General features: G+C 46.0%; 1 protein-coding gene across 2 annotated transcripts; it reads left to right on the top strand.

Moving 5' to 3' along the window:
- Positions 1 to 22,501, top strand: SLC2A2 (solute carrier family 2 member 2). Of its 2 annotated transcripts, XM_050966015.1 has the most exons (12): positions 19 to 33; positions 3,968 to 4,063; positions 6,296 to 6,377; positions 6,414 to 6,519; positions 8,340 to 8,464; positions 9,396 to 9,511; positions 11,240 to 11,402; positions 12,575 to 12,762; positions 14,295 to 14,399; positions 17,551 to 17,652; positions 21,865 to 22,068; positions 22,298 to 22,501. In XM_050966015.1, exons 1-12 carry the CDS (start codon positions 19 to 21, stop codon positions 22,499 to 22,501), a joined length of 1,506 nt encoding a protein of 501 aa, XP_050821972.1. The 2 variants fall into 2 exon arrangements, with proteins under 2 accessions (XP_050821971.1, XP_050821972.1); XM_050966014.1 differs by having other exon boundaries at positions 1 to 33; positions 6,296 to 6,519.
- Positions 22,502 to 23,959: the final 1,458 nt, after the last annotated feature.

The raw sequence follows: 23,959 nt of genomic DNA, 5'->3' as shown, positions 1-23,959 counted from the left end.
ATGGAGAAGACTAGTAAAATGCAAGAAGAAAAGGTAAAACTGACTCAGTGCTATTTTACTGAAGTGCCAGTGTCAGGCTGCTTAATGGGGAATGCATACCAAATAGTTGGGGAGCTATTGATTGCTCATAGCAAGAAACCGTCCAAGTTTGGGACCTGCTTAGGATTTTTTTAAAGGATCATTTCTGTTAACCAAATGTTTTGCTAAAATGTGCCTTTTTGGGTCAATTTTTGCATAATTGATGCTGCAGCTGACTTCAGTAGGATTTAAGTTTGAGTAAAGACTGAGGAACTGAGCCCATCATATTGAATGTATGCTTTTTAAAACTCTATATACGAAATCTTAAACTTATGAAAGAGGCACTTGAATTACTGCTCCTTAGGAGTATTTCTTTAGGTGTGCAGAGGAATCTGTTTAGTAAGAGTCTGTTTGTAGCCAGTCTCTGTTCACACTGGGGAGCAGAATGAAAATCCCAATTGCTTTTTGCCCCACAATATGCAGTTCTGGTTGTAGGGCCTAGTCTTGCAATGCAGGGAGAATCCTCTCAAAGATATTGTCTGCCTTCAACTCCCAAAGGAGTTAACAGGCATCAAGGGTGCTCAGCACCTCCCAAGAGGCACTCACTAGCTCATGGGATCTCCACCAAGAACTACCTCTTCTAGCACTCAATCCTGCATGATGTGGCATGTCCTCAGCACTCACTGATTTCAGTGGTGTTGAGGGTGCTCAGCATAATAGTGTGTGTGTCAGGAGGGAATTTTTCCACTGACCTCAATGTCAGCAGGATCAGGCCACACTAAGGAATTTGATTTGCAGGGGAAGCAGCAAGACTTTCCCTCCTTGCAATCCCCCTGGATGTGCAGATCTCCCTGCCCATGTCCTGCCATAGCCAGCAAACGTTGTCTCCAGGGATCGCTATACCAGGGCCGGCTTTAGGCCAATTCAACCAATTCCCCTGAATCGGGCCCTGCCCTTAAGAGGGCCCCGCGCCCAAGCCCTGGTATGGCATACTGGCAAGAGCCAGTATGCCGTACTGGGGTAGCCTGGCTTCCCCAGGGGGGCAATTTAAAGGGCCTGGGGCTCCCAGCAGGGGCTGGAGCCCCAGGCCCTTTAAATTGCCACCAGAGCCCCATTGCTGGAGCCCTGGGGTAGGGCTGCGGGGCTCTGGGAGTTATTTAAAAAGTCCAGGGCTCCCACTGCTTCTATCGCCCTGGCCCTTTAAATAGCCGCTGGAGCCCCGCTGCTTCCCCAGGGCTCCCTTGGCTATTTAAAGGGCCGGAGCAGTAGAAGCAGGGGAGCCCCAGGCCCTTTAAATAGCCCCCAGAGCCCTGGGGTAGTGGGGGGCTCCCAGGCTATTTAAAGGGCCGGGTCTCCAGCTGCCTTTGCCGCCCCGGTCCTTTAAATAGCCGCCAGAGCCCCGCCTCTTCCCTAGGACTCCCTCGGCTACTTACAGGGCAGGGGCAGTGGAAGCAGGGAAGCCCTGGGCTGCTGCTGCTATCCTGGTGGGGGAGGGAGGAGGAGGAGGGGGCAATCACCATACAGGGTGGTCTGTACCCTCTGTGCCCGCACACCCTGCCTGCAGCCAGCCCCTGCTGCACCCCCTGCCCACAGTCAGCCCATCTCCAGCCAGCCCCTGCTGCACCCCCTGCCCTGCCTTGCCCGCACCAGCCCTGCACCCCTGCCCTGTCTCCAGCCAACCCCTGCTGCACCCCCCCCACCTGAAGCCAGCCAGTCCCACACTCCTCTGTCTTCAGCTTTGCCAACCCCTGCCGCACCCACCCTGTGGCCCTGCCTGAAGCCAGCCAGCCCACCCCACACACCCTTGTCTCCAGCCAGCCCCGCACCCCTTGCCCTGCCTGCAGCCAGATCCTACCTCTAGTCAGGCCCTGCCCTACCTCCAGCCAGCCTCATGTTCACTGGTGCCCTGCAGTTCCCAGGGCAGTGACCCTGCACACCTGCTTCAATAAGGAGGGCGGGGAGCAGCTGGGACCCACACATGTGCACACCCTAGGGTGACCAGGCAGCAAGTGTGAAAAATCAGGACAGGGGGTGGGGGGTAATAGGATCCTGTATAAGAAAAAGACCCAAAAATTGGGAGTGTCCCTATAAAATCAGGACATCTGGTCACCCTAGCGCACCCCCAGGGAGTGGCAGGGACCCACACATGTGCAGGAATTATGGAGCTCATTTCTAGTTCAGGTCCATCTTTTTAAAAAAGAACTTTAGGTAGGGTTAACATACATCTGTATTTTCCTGGACATGTCAGGCTTTTTGGTTCTTAAATCGCCATCCGAGAGGAATTTTTAAAATTTAAAAATTTCTCCTGGGAAAATATGGACGTATGGTAACCCTATTGGTACAAAAAATAGATATTGTGGCACATCCCTTAAATCAAAACTTCTTTTAGGGAACCGGTTGCTAAGAAATGAAAGGCTTTTTTTTACATGTTTTTTTTTTTCAGTCATCCCTGCCGGGGCCCCACAGAAAATGTTCGAATTAAGCCCCACACTTCCTAAAGCCGGCCCTGGCTATTACTGCTGTTTTTACAGTCTCCTATTTCGACGTGACTATAGAGTCGGCAGAGTCCCTATTTTCCATGCTGAACCAGTTATTGGCAGGTGTATCCGTAGCTGTTTCCTCACCCTTCAGCTCCTATTCCTAGGGGATTTCATGCTGAAGATGGGAAATAACTATCAGGCCAGTTGTCTACACAGTCAATACAAGCGACTCCTTGGGGCGCCATGCTTTGGAGGCCTCTACATATACTGAGTGACTTACAGATCAGGCCACCTTTCCCTTCCAACAGAGGGAGCGGGGGAGCAGCCAACTACCCATATTTCTCCATGTGGTTGTGGGATAGGATTGAAAGGCAACGCGCTGTCTGAGCTTGCCTGTCCAGCAGATCAGTGTCCTCTAAGTCAGTGGTTCTCAACCATTGCGAACTCCTAAAACTGTTGAATGGAGGTGCAGATCCCTGTAGAAATCTGTTGTCTGTATGGATAGATGAATTCTGTTCAGTCAAAGTCTTTTGCAGACCCCTTAGACATAATCTGCGGACCACAGGTTAAGAACCACTGCTCTGAGTTGTAAGGCAGGCCCTGGAAGAGATCTGGGGAAAGGCACCGAGAATTAGGACAGCATATTTTAGACTTGATCATGAGATGAACTGCATTTAATGATATAGTTGATGTCAATGAGAGTGATGAGTGTTCACTGGATCTTGCCTTAATTAATTCTTTTCAAGAGACCTCCCCTTACATACAATGTGCCATTCAGTCATTATGGTAAAAGGCATAAAATCTTTAGGCTAAATCCTTAATTACATGTGGTGCAGGTGGGCCACCTTTCTATCCCCCTGATCCTGAGGCCAGATTGGGGCCATTTTGTTCTCTGGTGCAACTTAGAGCAACCACAGGGCTGCTCTAAGCTACATCTGACTGGAAGGAAGCTCCAAAAGCTGTTACATCTGGCCACAGGCCTTCCTCTCAGCATACCCCCCTTATACCCCTTTCACTGGCTTTCTGGCTGCATTATGAAACTGGGACTGGCAGGCAATCAGTCTGGCATAAGTTGAAGAAGCCTCAGGATTGCTCTTCCCTACTCCCAGCTGCCTATGGGATCCCATGGGATCATTCTGGCACCTGGGAATCACCAGAAACTGGACATACTCCCTTTCTCCTAGACATGTCCTTACACCAGGAGACCGAGACTGGGGGCATGAAGGAGTTACTGCAACAGCTTTACATTCACTGAATAAATCCTCCCCTCCACTTGTTATGCTGCTTTGCACTGCCAGGACAGTGCAGACAGAATGGGCCAAATTCTGCTGCCACTTAAACTCATGCAACCCCCCTGACTTCAATGACAGCAGAATCCATCCCAATGTGTTCAAGGTTTATATGGCAGAAATGTAGAGCCTGGGAAATAGAAAAGTGACACCATTTTCTGTTTCACAATCCTCTCCTAGCACCTCACAGGAACCTTGGTTCTCTCTGTCTTCACTGCGGTGCTGGGCTTCTTCCAGTATGGATACAGTCTTGGTGTCATCAACGCTCCTCAAAGGGCAAGTACAGCATATTGGATTCCTTTCAAAACAGGCCATGACTTGCAGCAGCACTTATGAGCCCTGTTTTATTGCTATACTATTATCTATCTATAATAACCAATAAATTAACAAAAGCATATGTCATTAAGATGAACTTGTCATTGCTTTCATTACCATTGTTTCCATAGAGACAGTATAAAGGTTTTGAAGTTGTTGGTCAGATACTATAAGTGCTAGCAAAGCATACAATGCGAGTCTGAAAACTGGTCAATAAGCTTCTGAAGAATAGGACTGTAGTAACCGAATAATCCCTGAGACAGCTGCAAGTGAGTTTCTAAGTTGATACCCTGGATGTCCCTGTCACCTTCTAGCTGTGTCCTGTGTCCTCCCAGCAATCTGCCCCCTGCCCAGGCTTTATGAGATAACTGCCCAGTTTTTCCCAGCATGCGCTGAAATTAACACAGTCAGGTAGCCTAATAGGTGTGGACATGCAAACATGAATGACGTGTGGTTCTGTCGTAAAATAAAGCTTCAGTGTAAACACAGCCATGTTTTCCCCAAACTGGTCACATCAGTGTCACACACTGGTATAAAGGCACATTTGTGTTCATAGGTTGCAATCTTGACCCTATTGATGTCAATGACAGCGCTTCCATTGACTTCAGGAGGGCCAGGATTTCACCCATAACGTATACAGAGCCAGGTTGTCACTGAACTGGGCTTCTCCCCAGCTCCAAAGCATGTGCTGCCGCTCCGAGGCTCAGGCAAGGGGGGTTATTTCTTTAACAGAGCTTATCAGACAAACAGAAAACAATCTTAATTCTGCCCTCAGCCCCATGGTCACCCCTTCCAGGGATCTCTGGCACTTGAGTTCTTGGCAGCCACCTAGCATCAGTTGACTCAACTCCCTTTCTGGCATGGCAGCTGCAGGGCTGCTTCTCTGAGCCCCAAGCCCACGATGGGGAAACTACGGCCTGTGGGCTGGATCCAGCACACCAGCCATTTTAATCCAGCCCTCGAGCTCCAACTGGGGATTGTCTAGAGCTTTCCCTGGTCCAGTGCTCCAGCTGAGGAGCAGGGTTGGGAGCCGTTCCACACAGCTCCCAGGAGCAGAGGCATGTTCCCTCTCTGGCTCCTATGCGTAGGGGCAGCCAGGGGGCTCTGCTCTGCATGCTGCTCCCACCCCAAGCACTGCCCCCACAGCTCCCATTGGCTGGGAAGCATGGCCAATGGGAGCTGCAGGGGCGGTGCCTGCGGACGGGGCAGCGTGCAGCAGAGCTGCCTGGCCGCACTTCCACGTAGGAGCCAGAGGGGGGACATGCCGCTGCTTCTGGGAGCTGCTTGAGGTAAGCGCTGCCCGAAGCCTGCACCACTGAGCCACTCCCTCCCACCCCGCGCCCAACCCCCCTGACCCAGCCCTGATCCCCCTCCTGCCCACCAAACTGCTCGGTCCCAGCCAGGAGCAACCCTCTTCACCCCAAACCCCTCATCTCCAACCCCACCCCAGAGCCCACACCCCTAGCCGGAGCTTTCACCCATACCCTACTCCCCCTGCCCCTGCGCAGAATCCCCTCCTGCACCCTGAACTCCTCATTTCTGGCCCCACCATGGAGCCTCATCCCCTTCCACACCCCAATCCCAATTTCATGAGCATTCATGGCCCACCATACAATTTCCATACCCAGATGTGGCCCTCGGGCCAAAACGTTTGCCCACTGCTGCCCTAGCCCCTTGCTCCTGGGACCCACCACAGGCATTAGCTCTGCTGCAGGGTGGCTTTCCCTCCCCAGAACACACGCTTTTGTAGGCTCAGCTGTAGCCCAGCCCGCTTTAATTAGCTGGATTGCGCTCACCTTCTCTGGTCCGGGGGGCGCTGGGCTTAGTCTGCCCACAGGGACCTGCTACCCTGTGACACTGGGTTTTATGGGCTGCAAAGTAGAAAAACCCTGACTAGGAAATGAAGGCTTCCTAGCGAGTTAGAAGCAGAAGAACTAATGCATTCATAAGAACATAAGAACAGCTATACTGGGTCAGACCAAAGGTCCATCCAGCCCAGTATCTGTCTACCGCAGTGGCCAATGCCAGGTACCCCAGAGGTAGTAAACCTAACAGGTAATGATCAAGTGATCTCTCTCCTGCCATCCATCTCCACCCTCTGACAAAAAGCGACTAGGGACACCATTCCTTACCCCATCCTGGCTAATAGCCGTTAATATACTTAACCTCCATGACTTTTCTTTCTCACTGCAGGTAATAGAGGCCCATTATGGCCGTGTGCTAGGCATTGCCCCTATTGACAGAAGTGCCATCGATTTCACAGACACGAATGGAAGCATGATCTTCCCAGATCTAGAAGAACTGGATGTAGGCAAGAGTACGCTCACTCTGTACTGGTCCCTGTCTGTGTCCATTTTTGCCATTGGTGGAATGATTTCCTCTTTCACTGTTGGATGGGTTGGAGACAAGTTAGGCAGGTGAGAAACACTCTATCTCTGTAAATTGACAAATGGCCAGAAAACACTGAGTAGGAAAGGAGGTGGGACCCAGCTGAGATGGCCCAGGGAATCCCCAGCTTGCAGTCAGAAAGCCATCTTAACTGGTTATGAGCTGCCAGAACAGCACAAAGCAGCCAGACCTAGGGTCAAGGATCTGGCCCAGTATCTTTGCTGATGATTATGACTTTCCACAAACTGATAGCCTAATCTAGAACTAAAATTAGACTTTGGCCTCCAGATTGTATTACCGCACTCTGTGCAAAAATCCTTTCCCATTCATTTCCGGTGATTAAACCTTAAGCCCCTAGATTTGAATTTTCACATGGAGATGACCTCTCCTGAAATTGGTTCTCTGTTACTTTTTCCAGCTTGAAAAAAAATAATGAACCCTCCAAAACATGGCCCCTGAAACTATAAAATGGAAAAATCTGGTTTCTTAAAATCCTAAATTTTAAATCAATTTTTTTTATTGTTACCTGTAGCTTTTATCATTTCAGAAAATAAAGAGGTGAACAGCCTTTATTAAGTTTTAATTCGAGCCTTTTTTCCCCCATAACAAAAGAGACTACAGTATATGTGAAAAGAACTTGTACAGGATGTACATTAGAACTCATTAGCCATTCAGTTATTCTGATTCTGCCTCTCCAGTACATTTTTCAGTATGCACACTCATTATTCTTTATCCTTTAGCTTTGATTAACTCACTGACAGATTGCCTAAATTTGTATTTTAATGCCTAAAAGATGGGCGTACGTCTTCATTTAGAGGCATTTGGAAACAGACATGCAGCATCCTTGCAAAGTAATTTGGCAGACAGCAAATCATGTGACTAGCAGGGAAGTTAATCCAGAATTAAATCAAGTAAATGGCAAAACCATGGGCCAGTCCTTCCCTTGTGCTGGTGGCTTGCGGCTTTGAGTTCAGATCGTGTGCAGTGCTTTCTGCCCTCAGCTGCCATAGACATCAGTAGGCCCTGATGCCATTCAGAAGCACGCAGTACTCCCAGTGAACAAGACATTGATTAAGAATGTAAAGCAAGATTCTGTTCTCAGTTACATCAATATAAAACTCCAGTGCCTTTAACTCCCTGAGCGCTCAGCACGCCACACAGAGTGCTCAGTAGCTCTCAGAATTGGGCCAGTTTTGGTCCATATGGTAATTTGAATGGTCTTTTTTTATTATTAAAAACAACGAGGAATCCTTAGAGACTAACAAATTTATTTGGGCATAAGCTTTTGTAGGCTAGAACCCACTTCATCAGATGCATGGAGTGGAAAACACAAGGGCAGGTATAAATACATGAAAAGATGGGAGTTGCTTTACCAAGTGTGAGGTCAGTCTAACGAGACAATTTATTTAACAGTAGAATGCCAAGGGAGGAAAGGTAACTTTTGAAGTGGTAATGAGAGTGGCCCATTTCAGACAGTTGACAAGAAGGTGTGAATAACAATAGGGAGAAATTAGTATTGGGGAAATTAGGCTTAGGTTTTGTAATGACCAGCCACTCTCAGTCTTTATTGAGACTTAATCTGATGGTGTTCAGTTTGCAAATTAATTCCAGTTCTGCAGTTTCACACTGGAGTCTGTTTTTGAAGTATTTTTTGTTGAAGAATTACCACTTTTAGGTGGAAGATATAGTGACTTTACTTGAATTTATATCCAGAAATGTATAATAACAATTAATAAGGCCTATGCAAAGAGCATGGGACCACTCCTGGAACTCCAGAATATCTACGGTGTAGTTGAATTCAGTGCTGGTTTTACTATCACATTGTAGTTTTCTTCTTAATTAATTGCAGAGTGAAAGCCATGCTGGCTGTGAATGTTCTTTCTATCATTGGAAATCTCCTCATGGGGCTGGCAAAATTTGGCCCATCTCACATCCTTATTATAGCTGGGAGAGCAATCACAGGGCTGTATTGTGGTAAGTTAAGGCAAGTTCTAAAATCTTGCTTGTCTGTGTATTCCTAGTGGGCTGCTATGGTAAGCCCATTGTACTAAGCTAGTGCACACCAAAATGGCTGCAAAACATAAAGAAGAAATTTTGAGAGAGGAGACTTGTTTTTTTAACCAGCACAAATGGAATCTCATGTTTGTGCCAAGACTTTGGGAAATAGAAGGTGACACACATGAAGTAGAAGAGGAGGATCTCTTTCCATTTAGGGAATCACTTACCATTTAGGTCCCAGTTCAGCAGAACACTTGAACAAGCATGTGCTTAAGTACTTTACTGAACAAGGATGCATTTAAGCACATATGCTTAGCTGAATCAGGGCCATAATTCGGGATCACAGCTTTGTAACTTTTCACCAGAAAGAGAAGATACTTGGGCCATCTTAGTGGAAGATCTGGAGGAGTCCTTTGTGCTGCTTGGTTTTTTCCCTAGCACTCCCATGAAATGGGAGAAGAGTGTAGAAGCAGAATGACAGGAATAGAGAGGTTCCTAAGAGAAAACATAGAGACTTGGAGGAGATGAGCCTGCGGAGAGATCTCTTGGGGTATGCAGATGGATTGAGGAGCCCATTATTAAATATTTGCCATGTAGACATAGACACTGACTTGATTCTGGTCCTGATTCAGGAATGTTCCTTTCTGGATAGCACTTATGTATCTATTTAAATGTAAGCACTTGCTTAAATGTCCTTCTGAGTTGGGGCTTCCACCAACAGTTCCTGCCAAGTGCTGAGCGTTCTTCACTTCCATTCCAACCAATGGGCATGGAGGGAACTCATAACCCTGCAGGAGGCACTCAGGATCACACAGAATTGAACCTCAGTTCATTCTGTGGTGAGCTATTTCTGCTGATGGCTGAACTGTCATTTACAATAAGTGACTCATGTGTACACTTTGTTCAGGGCTATCGTCAGGACTTGTTCCAATGTATGTTGGTGAGATATCACCTACAGCCCTTCGAGGAGCCTTGGGAACGTTGCACCAGCTTGCTATAGTCACGGGTATTCTCCTTAGCCAGGTATGTAAGAGTGCGCACAGAAGCACTGAGTGATGTCATTTTAAACTAGCTGGGTTACATCAATGATATACTGACAGAGGCTCCTTCTTAAAATGCCACTAGCAAGCTGAAGGGAAATTTGGGGTGATTTATGGCACCTCCTTCCTGGATACTAAATCATTCCTAATAAAATGACTCACCCCCAAGAGATGAAAAACACTTCTGACAGCAAATTATCCCCCTTCCCTAGAAGGGCTTCATACACTGCCATTGACATTCAAGTTGAACACTGTGAGTGTAATACCCAGTATTAGTAAACTCAGTGGACTCCTGGCCCAGAAGATTCATAGAATTTAAGGTCAGGAGGGGCTATTATGTTTATCTACTTTGACCTCCTGTATATCACAAGCCAAAGAATTTCACTCTGGAAACAGCTTGTTGTATCCCTCTTTGGTCGTGGTTGTGAGAAGAGCTCGGCAAACAGTGAAAAGAAAATGTCTGCCAATATTTATTTGGTTTAGAAACCTAATAAACCTAATTTCAATTTGACGGTGTTTACAGCCCTTTGGTATTCACTCTTCAATAGCATTTGAGCTGTTATTAGACCAAACACACACAGAAAGCAAATTTAAACTTGAATATTTTCTGAAGAGCATTTCAAATTGCACACTGCAACCTCAGAATTCACACTGTGTTGTGTAAGTGACTGTGACTTAGGTAACTAGTCATCACACAGTGTAAATTTTGAAGTTTGAATATTCATAATGAACTGTTGCCCTTTGTGAATTTTTTAAGACATAGGTGCAGGCAGGTTAAAATTGGACAAAAGCTTATGCCCAAATAAATGTGTTAGTCTCTAAGGTACCACAAGGACTCCTCGTTGTTTTTGTTTATTCATTATGATTCTGATGAGAGAGCAAAGAAAGGTGAAAGCAGAACTTCGTAAGAAAGAATTCACTCAATGTGCAGAACTGTTCTTTTGAAAGTTCATAAGCTGTCACCACTGAAAGCAATAAGAGTCACATGTGTACTTCTGTAGGCAGGTTTGGGTTCAATTGACTGTTCTGTAACATTTTTTTCATCTTATATATTTTCCTAAGAACATGCCATTTATAAAATACAAGAAACCAGGAGAACAAGGTCTGAGGGGGGGAAAGAATTCATCTGCACATCTATTTTTCTTAAGTTATTTACACTAGGGCTTAATTTTGCCCACATGCACTGATTCAGCAGGTGTTCCATTCATGGTTTAGCTGCAGAATTATGCAGTTTCATCAATTATATTGTCCCTAGGCTGTCAGATACTTCTATAATCATACTGTCCCATCTACTCTACCAACAAAAACCAGTGTTACAGTACAAGCACTCCTAACTGTGCCAGATACCCATGTGTAGTTAAACATAAAAAACCAAATTGTACTGTCAGCTACGCTGGTGTAAATATAGAGTAACTTCACTTAAGTCTATGGAGTTATTCCAAATTACAGTGACATTACCAAGAGCACCACAATTTGGTCCATCATCTAAACAGGGCCCTGACATGACCTGTCCAAGGCTTCATGCCATTCGTTAGTTAGTCCATTACGAATATGTTCCATAATCTATGGAACCAACCTGTTGGGATAGGGAGCTCCTATTTCCTTCCAACTTCCTTCCCAGCAGCTATTTGAAAGTGCAATATTAGTCTAGAATTTCTGGTTCTACAGCCTAATTTCATCTGTTATATTTAACACAGCACCATAATTTCAGGTCCTTGGACTAGACTTTCTGCTCGGCAATGATGACATGTGGCCTCTGCTTCTTGGTCTATCTGGTGCTGCTGCTCTTCTTCAGTTTTTCCTGCTCTTATTGTGTCCAGAAAGCCCTCGGTATCTTTACATTAAACTAGGAAAGGTGGAGGAAGCTAAAAAAAGTAAGACACCAATTCTGTTTTGTTTTTAAATCATACATAAAATAAAACACTGTGGTTGCTTGGAGCAGTGTCTGGGTGATAACTCATTTGCACAGCTGTGGGTCTTTGCTCCATTCCATGTATGAACATTGCTGGACTGAGAGCCATAGATACCTATTTGTGTGTCTCTTCACTGAAAAATGCACACCCCATCATGTTATTATTTATCTACTAAGCTGCGGTTTGTCAAAATTTGCATAAAGCAGAACATATCTTAATGGAGTCCAGAGCTGTGTGGGAACCAAATTTCAGGTTTGGGGAAAATCCCACCATTCTGAAATTAATTTACATGCTGAATTGGCATGAAAATAAAGAATTTCAAATATTTCCCACAATGTGAAATTTTCCAAAAATAATCCTTTCAAGTCAACTGATGAAACATTTTAACTTTAACTTCTTTAAATTTTTTGTTCTGGACTTGATCCAAAGCACATTGGAGTCAATGTGAGTCTTTTCATTGACTTCCATGGACTTCAGAGTAGGCCAGCTGTCCATATTTCAGTATTTCAAGAAAAATCTACGGCTATAACTTATAATATGAGTAAATTTCTAAACAGAAAGTTGTTTTGAAACAAAGAATCAAAATGTTATTGAATCGCTTCATTTCATTGTTATTTTTGTAATGAAATTTTGTTGTAATAGACCTATTCTGGCTATGAATATTTTCAGTTTGATGAATCAGCATTTTCCAACAGACAAACATGCCACTGGTACATCATCAGCCACTTTTAGTGGAACTGCATCTCATGGACACTTCTCCTCCTCTTCCAGTGCCACCTGCAATTGCACAACATATGTGTGGCAACTATAGCAATTGCTTTTATTCAGCGTGACAGGCTCCTCCTCTCTGTTTCCAGCTGTTTCTACAAGAAACAAGAACAGTCCACATTAGGAAACACATGGAAACAGAGAGGAGGTTCAAGACTTGTGTAGCCTTTGAGTATTTCAGAGGTGCTTCGTAGACCAACAGTTGACCACAGACCATAGTTTGGGAACAGCTCATGTACACGGTATTGTTAATTCTTGTTTTGATCTGTCCTTACCCTGATATTGATTTGAATGAGTTGGTTGTTAATGAACTCCCATCCTTTGATACTTCCATTGAGATAAAAGCATGTTCTTTTTCCCTTGAGGCTTGAAAAGGCTCAGAGGAGACTGCGACCCCACGAAAGAGATCACCGAGATGGAAAAGGAGAAACAAGAAGCTGCCAGTGAAAAGAAAGTCTCCATCAGGAAGCTTTTCAGCTCTTCCAGTTACAGGCAGCCAGTCATTGTGGCACTGATGGTTCAAATATCTCAGCAGTTTTCAGGAATCAATGCAGTGAGTTTGTCCTCTAAAAGAATTGATACTAATTGTATTGTAAGGAAAATCTAAGGCCATAGTGGTCCTTCAGTATTTGCAGAAGAAATCATCATTGAATCAAATGTGTGCCTATATGAGGCTGTTCTCCTGAAAATCAGATGGCACAATATATTCATAGACTCTAGGACTGGAAGGGACCTCGAGAGGTCATCAAGTCCAGTCCCCTGCCCTCATGGCAAGACCAAATACTGTCTAGATCATCCCTGATAGATATTTATCTAACCTACCCTTAAATATCTCCAGAGATATGCTAGGTACTAACATGGACCCACTCACCGTGGTATCCGAGCACCTCACAGTCTTTAATATACTTAACCCTTAGACTAACAACACACCCTGGGTAGTGTAGTTATCCCCATTTTACAGATGGGGAACTGTGGCATGGAAAGACTAAGGGTATGTCTACACTGCAGCTGGGAGCAAGCCTCCCAGCCTACGTAGACAGACTCATACTATTTCTGCTTGAGGGGACATTGCAGCTCGGATGGCAAATACCTGAACCCCTAGGTCTGAGCTCTGCCAGCTAGCCCAAGTCTCCACCAGAGTCACAATGGCCACATTGCTATTTGTAGCGTGATAGCTCTCACTGATTCATTTCCCTGCCATTGCTGGGGCCCCAGGCACTGGAGCACTTCGGTCCCTCCTATTCTCTGACTGTGACAGTCTAGTCTCCTGTGAGTTGCAGTACTTTGGTCTCATTTCAGTTGTTGGGTTTAGTGTACAGATGCTGGGAGGAGCTGGTGGCCTGTGTTATATAGGAAGTCAGACTAGATGATCTAGTGGTCCCTTCCTGCCATAATCTCTACCGGGGTTGGGAGGCTCCCAGCTGCAATGTAGACAAACTCTAAGTAACTTGCCCATGATCACACAGGAAATCTGTGGCAGAGAAGAAAGTGAACTTGGGTCTCCCAAAGACCAGACTAGTGCTCTAATTACTGCGCCATTCTTCCTCTCTTCCTACAATACACTGTAAGGGGAAATTCTGCACTGGCAGAGGAGATGGAGTAGGCAACCTACCCATTTTTCCTTCTATCTCTACATCAGTGAGAAAGGATTCACCTTCTCTTTGGAGAGAAAGGAAAACATTTAAATTATTCTAATAAAGGAAAGTGTATTAAAAATTAATTTTAAAAAATCAGCCATATTAAGAGGTTTGTCTAGCATGCAAAAGAAACCTGCCATTCTGGCGAATTGGCTTTCAAGAGAAAACCCAGAATTATATGGAGGAAAAACAAGTTTGGGTTGGGCTTTTTAAAAAATGTATATTTTCAGTGATTTAAGATGGGAAATTCAGTAGGATTTCTAACTCCTTTAGGCGCCTTTGAAATTTCTAACCTTAATTATTAAAACAAACTGTTAAAAAATAGTTGAAAAACAAATCATAATTAAATTGCTTCAAATCTCAGCCAAGAAAATGAAAATCTTCCCTCTAAGACAGAAAATTCCACCCACAGTGGGATATAACCTTTCATCCTAATTTGTTTCAATAGATCTTTTACTACTCTACAAACATTTTTGTAAGAGCGGGAGTTGATCAACCAGTCTATGCAACCATTGGTGTTGGTGTCGTGAACACTATCTTCACCATTATCTCCGTAAGTAAATACCTCTGCATTAGATAGATTGACAGCCAAGTAAAAAGATTAAAGATTTAATTATGGTGCTTGAGGGAGTTGTGGAGCCAGGAAAGTCACAAAGAGCTGATCCTGCAAACACAGGGTTACCATATTTGAACTTTCAAAAAAGAGGACAATCTTGGGGGGGAAGGAGAGGTAGCCCCACCCCCTATCCACTCCCTCGCACTTCCCACCCCCTGTCTGCCCCCCACAGAACCCCCAACACATCCAACCCCCCTGCTTTTTGTCCTCTGATTGCCTCCTCCGGGACCCCTGCCCCTAACTGCCCCCCAGGACCCCACCCCCTATCGAAGCCTCCCTTCTCCTTGCCCCTGAATGCCCCCTCTTGAGACCCCCCCCACCGTAACTGCCCCCCTAGGACCGCACCCCCTATCTTTCTCCTGACTCCTATCCACACTCTTGCCCCCTGACAGGCCCTCCCAGAACCTCCGGCCCATCCAACCCCCCAACTCCCTGTCCCCTGACTGCCTCCTGGAACCTCCTGCCCCTTTTCCAACTCCTCAGCCCCTTTACCATGCCACTCAGACCAGCATATCCGGCTCCACATGGAACCAGACATGCTGCTGCGCTCCTCAATGGAGCACACAGCCTCGCCCCCCTAGTGTGCTGCCAGCGCGGCGCGCTGAGGCTGAGGGCAAGGGAGGAGCAGGGGAGGGGATCTGGCTGCTGGAGGCCCTGATATGAGCAGCTCAGTCTGGCCCGGCAGCTCTGTTAACCGTACCGCGCTCTGCATTGGGAGGGAAATCCCAGACCTTTTTAGATTTTTACGAAGTCCTATTTAAAACCCAAAAATCCGCACATGTCCGGGATAATCTGGATGTATGGTAACTCTATGCAAACCTTACTCACAGGAAAAATCCTTACTTGCATGAGTAATGATTGCAAGGCCAAGTCTCAGCGTATAGCAAACTGTCAAAGGTACTGAGAATGAAAACTCTGCCTGATTCTGTACAAATCATGAACCTCAACTGGTTTGTGTTTTCTGCAAAAACAAAACGTGTGTCAGTTGTTAAACTGAGTCCTGGAGACTGAAGTCCTATTGCTTATAGTCTTGTCTATAGAACAGCTACAGCATGGGGAACACTGGTGAATGTTTTTCATTATTGCCTTGCCAGTGTGCCTCAACCTCTGTCTTCTCTCTGATATTATCTATTGTATTTATATAGCATCCATCCTGGTAATATCTAGATGATGGTCTGTGTGTCCAGGAGGATAGTTCAAACTTCACGGCCCATTTGATCAATAGTCTTTCTGCCTAGAATGCCAACAAAATTCAAGTTAGTAACCAATTGAGGTTCTTTTCATGGGGACACTTAAACAACAGGCACTGGATACAGAAAGCCAAATCCTTTTCCTTAGGCCTCCAAATAGCCTTCTGATGGTGAGATGACTTTCACCCACTAACAACCAGGAGTGGATGTGAACTATCAATCTACAGTCATAAGACTGTGTAGCCTACCATCACCAAGCCTGTAAAGCTGCCCCAGTGTCCCTGGACAAAATTGATTTCATGAAAAAACACCAGCATTCCCTATAAGAAGGTGGTTTGTGTCATTTATTGTGAAATGAGGGAGTTAGAATGAGTTCCCGTGACAGCGCTTTGTATGTTCTACTGCCATTGCATATCAGTTACAGGCATGTTTAGTTTGCTGCCTGGTGACATTTGCTCTTCAGTTCTTTGACCATGAGTATTTAACTATTACCTAAAATTTGTCAATCAATTACAGAGCAACCATCTGTTTTCCCGAACCATTTGCACTGTGTTGGACCTTGACAAAGGGAGCAGAGATAGCAATCAGAACTTGCACTCTGCAAACCAGTGAGATAAACTGCTTGAGCTAAAAGCTCCATTTAACTTCTAGGAAAATAGATGATCATGTCTTATCTCAGGGTGACCACTACTTAGTGCCGTGTAGGAGGCAAGGAGTGTTCCTGGCCACTGGGAAGAGAGGCCAGCTTGGGACTCATGGGTGGAGCAAGTCCTGAGATGTCCTTCAGGAATAAGTAGGTAGACGGAGGCCTGGTTTACACTAGGAGTATACATTACTATAGCTGTGTATCTCAGGCATGCGAAGTTCACTACACTTAGCAATACCGAACTAACCCCTGGTGCAGACTGCGCTAGGTTGACAGAAGGTTGAGGACATGGATCGCTAATGCCGACAAGAGAATCACTACTGTCTGCATAGGTAGTGTCTACACTGAAGCACTACAGTGACACAGGTGCCACGATGCAACTGCGACGCTGTAGTGTTTTAAGTGTAGACATACCCTGATACAGCTGCACTTGTGCAAACTCTAGAATAGACCTGGTACATTAGCGTAAGCCATGACTTGTCTGGTGCATATTATCCCAGTTTGAAACTTGCCCTGATGCAGTGTATCCAAGTGGATTAAAAGCCCCAGTGTAGACAAGGTCAGACTAGTAAAATATCCCCCAGACAGGTGCAAGCTTCCTCCACTTATCTCAATAGGCTGGTAAATGTAAAGGATCATTGGGGTACCTTCACCAGAGAAAAATCCTAATTGAAACCAAGAAAAGCTGCATTTGTGCCAGCCACAGTTTAAACTAATGAACTACATCTATACTAGGGGGTTGCACCAGGGACTAAAATCTACTCCAATATGGACAAAGCCTCTGTCTCTAAACACAAAAATTCTGTGATGAATCACTTTACTTTTGGAAGACAATCACGAGAATAAGAAAGGTCTTGATTGTTTTTTTCTTCAGATTGGAAGGCTGGACTCTATAGAAAATAACCTGTGTGAGAAATCATTGGAATGACCTTCAGTCTTTGGAATGCATGAGTTCAGCATATCAATGGATCTGCATTGTCCTTCGTTATGTTGCTATGTGCAGTAGCTGGTTAACAATCCCCACCAGCAGATATCATCATAGTGTAAATTAAGGATCTTCATTCAGTACCTAAGTGCAAAGCTCTGCTAAATGAGTTAAAAGAGCAAAACCATTAGCTGACAGCAGTAGTAGGCTGTTATAATCTATGAGGACCAATTCCTGGAAGGGGACTTGATGTAAGTTTTATATATGTGTTACTAATTGAAGACTGTAGGATTGATAAAGCCTAACATACTTAATAAATTTCTACAGGTCTTCCTTGTGGAGAGAACAGGGAGACGGTCCCTGTTTATTGCTGGTTTGATTGGTATGCTGGCAAGTGCCGTAGCCATGACAGTTGGACTTGTACTCCTGGTGAGGTTTTTTTTAATCCTGGTTTCACTCCATGGTTTGTTTTATTGTCCATTTGCATACAAACATATTGCCAATGACTCTGTTTAACACTGAGTGTGTTGCAAGTTTATTTCAGATACAGAGATCAGAAAATAATCCGCCCTCACGCACAATTTCATAAGCATCATCCAAATCATGTGAACTCCCAGGTCACACACACGTTACACCTTGCCTTGTGAGATGATGTCACACAACATAAGTAAACTCTGATGCTGCTTTGCTAAGCCCATACAGCTTTGAGAATGTTGGAACTGCTACCATCAATCCTTCAGAGAGTGCATTTTAGAACTTTCCATGTAGGACAATCATTGGCTAATTTCAAGACATTTCATAACATTGATAGTTATGCACACAATGGCAGGTATAATAAAATCTCATACTTCAGAGCATAAGCTGATCACTACAGGTGTTAGGAAGGAATTGTTCACTACGCCAGGCAATACTCAGCCTGTGTTTTCACTTTCCTCTAAATCAGGCCTGCACAACTCATAAAGCGGCGAGGGCCACATTACTCCAAAGAAAACAGCTGAGGGCTGAAACCGCCCTGCCCCGCGGAAACATCTCCCCCCAACCCGCGGAAATACCCACCCCCACCCCCAGGACCTCCTGGCCCACAGAAACACCCTGCCCCAGCACCACCCAGCCCTGCAGAAACAAACCCTCCTTCCCTAGCGCCGCCCCACCAAAACGGCTGTGGGCCAAAAAGGAAGGTTGGAAGTGGGGAGGTGATACTTGATTTTAAATCAACCAGGGGCTCCCAGCTGAAGAGGTGGCTGGGAGCTGTCAGGGGCAAATTAAAGGGCCCGGGGCTCCGGCGGCTGGGGGAAACCAGAGCTTTGCGGGGCTGGGGCAGGGATTTAAAGGAACCAGAGCTCCTGCCGCTGAGGGGAGCCCAAGCCCTTTAAATCCCAGCCCCAGCCCATCCACTGGAGCCGCGGGCTGGGATTCAAAGGGCTCTGGGCTGCCTGCAGCAGCGGGGAGCCCAGAGCCCTTTAAATCTCAGCTACCGCCGGGATTCAAAGGGCTCTGGGCTGCCCATGGTGGCGGGGAGCCCTGAGCCCTTTAAATCTCAGCCGTGGCCAGGAATCTCTGCGGGCAGCCCAGAGCCCTTTGAATCCCAACCGCTGCTGGGATTAAAAGGGCTCTGGGATCCCCGCCGCTGCTGGCAGCCCAGAGCCCTTTGATTCCCCACCACGGCTGAGATTTAAAGAGCTCTGGGCTCTCCGCCACTGCGGGCAGCTCAGAGCCTTTTGAATCCCGGCCTGGGCTGAGATTTAAAGGGCTCTGGGCTCCCCGCCGCTACGGGCAACCCAGAGCCCTATGAATCCCGGCCGCCGCTGAGATTTAAAGGGCTCAGGGCTCCCCATGGCTGCAGGCAGCTCAGAGCCTATTGAATCCTGGTCTCGGCTGAGATTTAAAGGGCTCTGGGCTTCCCGCCGCTGCGGGGAACCCAGAGCCTTTTGAATCCCGGCTGTGGCTGAGATTTAAAGGGCTCTGGGCCCTTCGTGGCTGCAGGCAGCCCAGAGCCCTTTGATTCCCCGTCGCAGGACGCGGGCAACATGTTGTGCAGGCCTGCTCTAAATCATCAGGCACTAGCCTCTGCTGGACTCAGGATATCAGACTGGCAAAGTCAATGATCTGCTCCAATATGACAATTCCTATGTTCTTATTATAAGTCCCAGCCACAACCACAGACCTGTATACCTTCATGCTTTGTAGAAGCCCTGTTCTAGAAGTGAATCTAAGCACTGTGGTTCTGGCCTGTCTCTAGTTCCTATACTTGCAGTTTTGAGTCTTGAGGTGGGAACCTTTGTTTGGAATTAGGAACAGGCTATAACATCAGAATACATTTACAGAGGGATTCAGAGAGGAAGGTACATTTTGATGGTGGATCTTCTGAACCATTTGAAATTCTTTCCTCACTAATAAGAATAGAATTTGGTACCCACTAGAGGGCAGAATTTGTCCCAATATAATTAATCAAATATGTGTCTTTGCGACTTTGTACTTTAGAATCTGGAATCAAATTCGACCTTCAGTTAAACTAGAGTAAATCCACCAAGCCAAGTATATAGATGATGCATAAGGCTCTGAATGTTACCTGTCAATGTGTAAATGTAAGGGGGTAAAATACTTGCCTGACTGAAATCAATGGCAAAATTCCCACTAATACCTATAGGGTCAGGATTTAACCCTCTGAACCTAACAGGATCTGAGGGTAAGAGATCTAAAATATTGGTGTAAATCACATGTAAAGAAAATGTACTGTAAAGTAGGGGGTGGTTCAGGGCTGCCCAAAGGCGGGGGCAAGTGGGGCAATTTGCCCCAGGCCCCGCAGGGGCCCCCACGAGAGTTTTTTGGAGCCCCCGGAGCGGGGTCCTTCACTCACTCCATAGGCCCCGGAAAACTCTCGCAGGGCCTGGGCCCCCAGAGCTTCTCCCACTCCAGGTCTTTGGCGGTGGGGGGTCCTTCCACCCCGGGGCGGAAGGACCCCCCGCTGATGAATTACCGCTGAAGCTGGACCCGCCGCTGAAGTGCCGGGTCTTCGGCGGTAATTTGGCAGCGAGGGGCTCCTGCCGTGGGTCTTGGGGGCACTTTGGTGGCGGGTCCCGGAGCGGAAGGACCCCCCACCGCTGAATTACCACCAAAGCGGAGGCCCCCTGCCGCCAAAGACCCCAGGCTCCCTATGTCCTCTGGGCGGCCCTGGGGTGGTTTTCTTTAATAAACATCCTCTTACACTCTCCGGGTAGTTGCTTCCTCTGCTACTCTCCTCTCTCTGGCCACTCAATGGGTGCATCTACACAGCACACGTCTTTCAGTGGCATGTAGTACATATACCCCTAGCGGGGTATAAATAGCAGTGTAGCTAGTGAGACACAGCTTAGGCAAGTAGAGTAAAGACATGGCTGGAGGGTGTGGGCATGTAAACCTTCTGGGTGTGGTGTTCTCTCCCATCTAGTGGCACTGAGACCACTTGGAGAGAGAGAGTTAAAATGAGGCTGCTCTACAGCCTTAGCTAAGAGCCAGTCGGCTTTTAGTTCGTGCGCTGGAGGCTCATGCACTAAGCTCCAGAGGTCCCTAGTTCGATCCCGTTCGCTGACGACCAGGGTCTGTCGGCGTAACACAAGCACACACCATCCCCATTCTCTTGTTGCCCAAGCTGTGCCTCCTTCTCTACCCAGCTATTTTTAGCAGTGTAGTGCCCCACTGCCTTTCCCCACGAAGGAGAAATAAGCCAACCAGAGCCTTTCCCCTTGTTGGAATCTTTCCCTGCTTCTGACCCTTTGCCAGAGCCTTTCAGTGACACATGTAGCTATACCCCGCACTAGGGATGCACCTTGCTTTTCATTGTGGTGTATAGCTACACGTACACTACATGCTGCTGCCAGGGGTGCATAGTGCAACTATAATCAATATATGTTTCACCTGCTTAGGATATGTGTTGCTGCAGAGCTCTGATTGCAGCGCATGTAGATTTACCCGAGCTAGCTTGGGTACCAATATAGTGCCGCTATAGCCGCATGGGCTTCAGTGTGGGCTAAACAAGCCCATCTGGGACTCTGGGTAAGTACTCAGGTGGCTGGCCCATGCTGAATGCTGCCATGGCTTCTCTGTTCTGGTACCCAAACTAGATGGATTAAATCTACCTTGGGTATGTCTACATGGGCTGCAATTACACATCCCTGATTTGTAGTGTAGACAGATTCCCTGTAACTCAGATTCATTATAGTCCAAAGCCTTATTTGGTGAAAACTGGCATCACTCCATTGGCTTCACTGGAGCTATGATGATTTACACCAACTAAGGATCTGGTTCAGTGGATCGTATCCAGAGGTGATGCATAGGGATATAATTGCATTTGGGTCAGTGGATGTGGATCTAAGCAGTCTACAGGCACTTCTTCTCACTGGTGTGAACCCAGAGTAATTCAGCTCATGTTAATGCAGCTACTTTGGATTTATCCCAGTGTAACAGACCAGTAAATGGGCTGCTGCCTTTAATCCATTACAAGTTTAATTCCTCATGTCTGTTGCTTTTACCCAGCTTGTTTGAACTGAAAGAAACTTCTGCAGCAGCACAATAATTCAAGATATTAACAGTAATGAAAGATGACTGTATCGGAAACCTAATCACTCATGCTGTGAATTCACTTTTACTTACTTCTATTTATAGGGCACTTTTGCTTGGATGAGCTATGTGAGCATGGTCGCAATTTTTCTCTTCGTAATTTTCTTTGAAGTTGGGCCTGGACCAATCCCCTGGTTTATTGTTGCTGAACTGTTCAGTCAAGGGCCCCGCCCTGCCGCCATAGCCATAGCTGGATTCTGCAACTGGACCTGCAACTTCATCATTGGAATGTGTTTCCAGTATATTGCAGTAAGAAAAGTTCCTAAAATCTTGCACGTAACTGACACCCTTTGAGTGGTTGAGATTTCCAAAGCAGAGCAGGGCGGTGAACACACATACCTTCCATTAAAATGAATGGAAGATGGGTGTCTAAAACTCTCTAGATTGCTTTGAAAAGCTTAACATTTGCCATACAAATGCTAAGCAAACCATGGGTTGTTATTAATTCGTCACTGTTGTTTCACTTTTCCCATTACAGGATCTGTGTGGCCCTTACGTGTTCATGATCTTCGCCGTTCTGCTCTTAGGCTTCATTTTATTTGCACACTTTAAAGTACCAGAAACAAAAGGAAAGTCTTTTGAAGAGATTTCAGCAGCCTTCCGTCGCAAGAGGCGCTCAGCCATAAAAGGACACAAAGCTGCTACTGAACTGGAGGATTTGCGAGGCAGCGAGGAGGCATAAAAACTGCAAAATGTGTTTCAGGAGGAGATTAAAAACCGTATTTTAAAATGCATCTGAAAGAACCTTAGACAAAAGCATGATTTTATAAAAACAGCGCAGCTCAAAAACCAGTAGGTCAAATCAGTATCATGCTTCTGACTGATATGCCTGGTAGTGTATGTAGCTTATCACCCCTGGCCCTGAGACTAACCTGACATTATGTTCTAAGGGCTTGGTGTATCTTGGTGTTGTCCTAAAAAGACACAGGAAAGAATGGAAGGAATAGATACAGATAAGCTTCCATGGGGGACTGAATTGATTCAGTACAGCAACAATCTTCATTGGCTGGAGACTGGTATAGACTGACCAAAAGCGTAACGCAGAAAGAAAAGAGACGCTGCGCGATAATTTATACTTATGGATGGTTTCACCCTGAGAAAACCAAATGCTACTGTAGTTGCTAGTATAAAGCCATAACTAGCTGAAGGGGATAAATATTAAAAAGTGAGTGAATTTGCCACCTGATCCTAGAGTGGTGTAGCAGTATTTCCATTACAATGTGTTAGTATTAAACCCATCTCGTTTTATTTGGTATTTAATAGTTACACACATTCTGGCTGGGCCCATAAGGATTTTTCAAACCAGTAACATACCTGAGGAAAGTCTTATAAATGCTGGCCATGGTATTGATATTTTGGGAAAAAATATCTAATTTCTCTTTCCATTGTGGTCCTTTGTTTTATCATATTTACTGCCACAGCCTGAAAGGTGGTATTGTAGTCTAGGGGAGAGGGCACTGAACTAGGAGTCAGAAGACCTGGATTCTATGCCCAGCTCTGGCACAGCCTCTCTGCGAGACCCTAGGTAAGTCTTTCCACCTCCCTTCTGCTGTTTTCCCTCCCAACCTGTGTCTGTCTAATACTATACGTTCTTTGGGGCAGGGACTGTTTGTTTCTTACTATGTGTTTGCATAGCGCCTAGCACAGTGGGGTTGTGAGCTCCATTGGACCTTAAAACACTACTGTAAACCAAACAACAAATAACCACCAAGGGCCAGATTAAATTGGCCTAGCACCATTAACTTAAAATGGCTTCCTGTTGACTTCATCAGAACTCTGTGACTTACACTAGCTGAGGCTCTGCCTAGGGGATGGTCTCTGCTAAGGACACATTTATTGCAGACTCACTCAGTCAAAGGTGACCACAGAGGATTTTTAAAGTCCCGGACATATGCTTTTTTTTTTTTTTAACTTTGGAAATCTCAGAAATATCTATTCTCTTCTTTTGAGGTTCTTTCACTGTGGCAGCTTCCGGGCTGGATTAAGCCATCAGTCAGTCCTTGGGGAAAATACACTTTCGAGCATCCCTCATGAATAACAACAAACAGGCGTACAATACACTTATGAATGCCAGGCTGATCATGCTGTGGCTCTGTCAGTCTAGCTGTTCATCCTGCTGCCACTCGTGATGTTACCCACC

This window comes from Gopherus flavomarginatus, chromosome 8 (genome assembly GCF_025201925.1).
Source record: "Gopherus flavomarginatus isolate rGopFla2 chromosome 8, rGopFla2.mat.asm, whole genome shotgun sequence".
NCBI lineage: Eukaryota > Metazoa > Chordata > Testudines > Testudinidae > Gopherus > Gopherus flavomarginatus.
This window is presented reverse-complemented; position numbering and strand designations above follow the sequence as displayed.

Bases quoted from the DNA above. Each gene is read 5' to 3' on its own strand.
- SLC2A2 (XM_050966014.1), top strand. From the start codon at position 1: ATGGAGAAGACTAGTAAAATGCAAGAAGAAAAG. The intron at 14,400-17,550 runs GTAAGTAAATAC...AAATTTCTACAG, and splicing joins CTATCTTCACCATTATCTCC to GTCTTCCTTGTGGAGAGAAC. The intron at 17,653-21,864 runs GTGAGGTTTTTT...TTCTATTTATAG, and splicing joins CAGTTGGACTTGTACTCCTG to GGCACTTTTGCTTGGATGAG.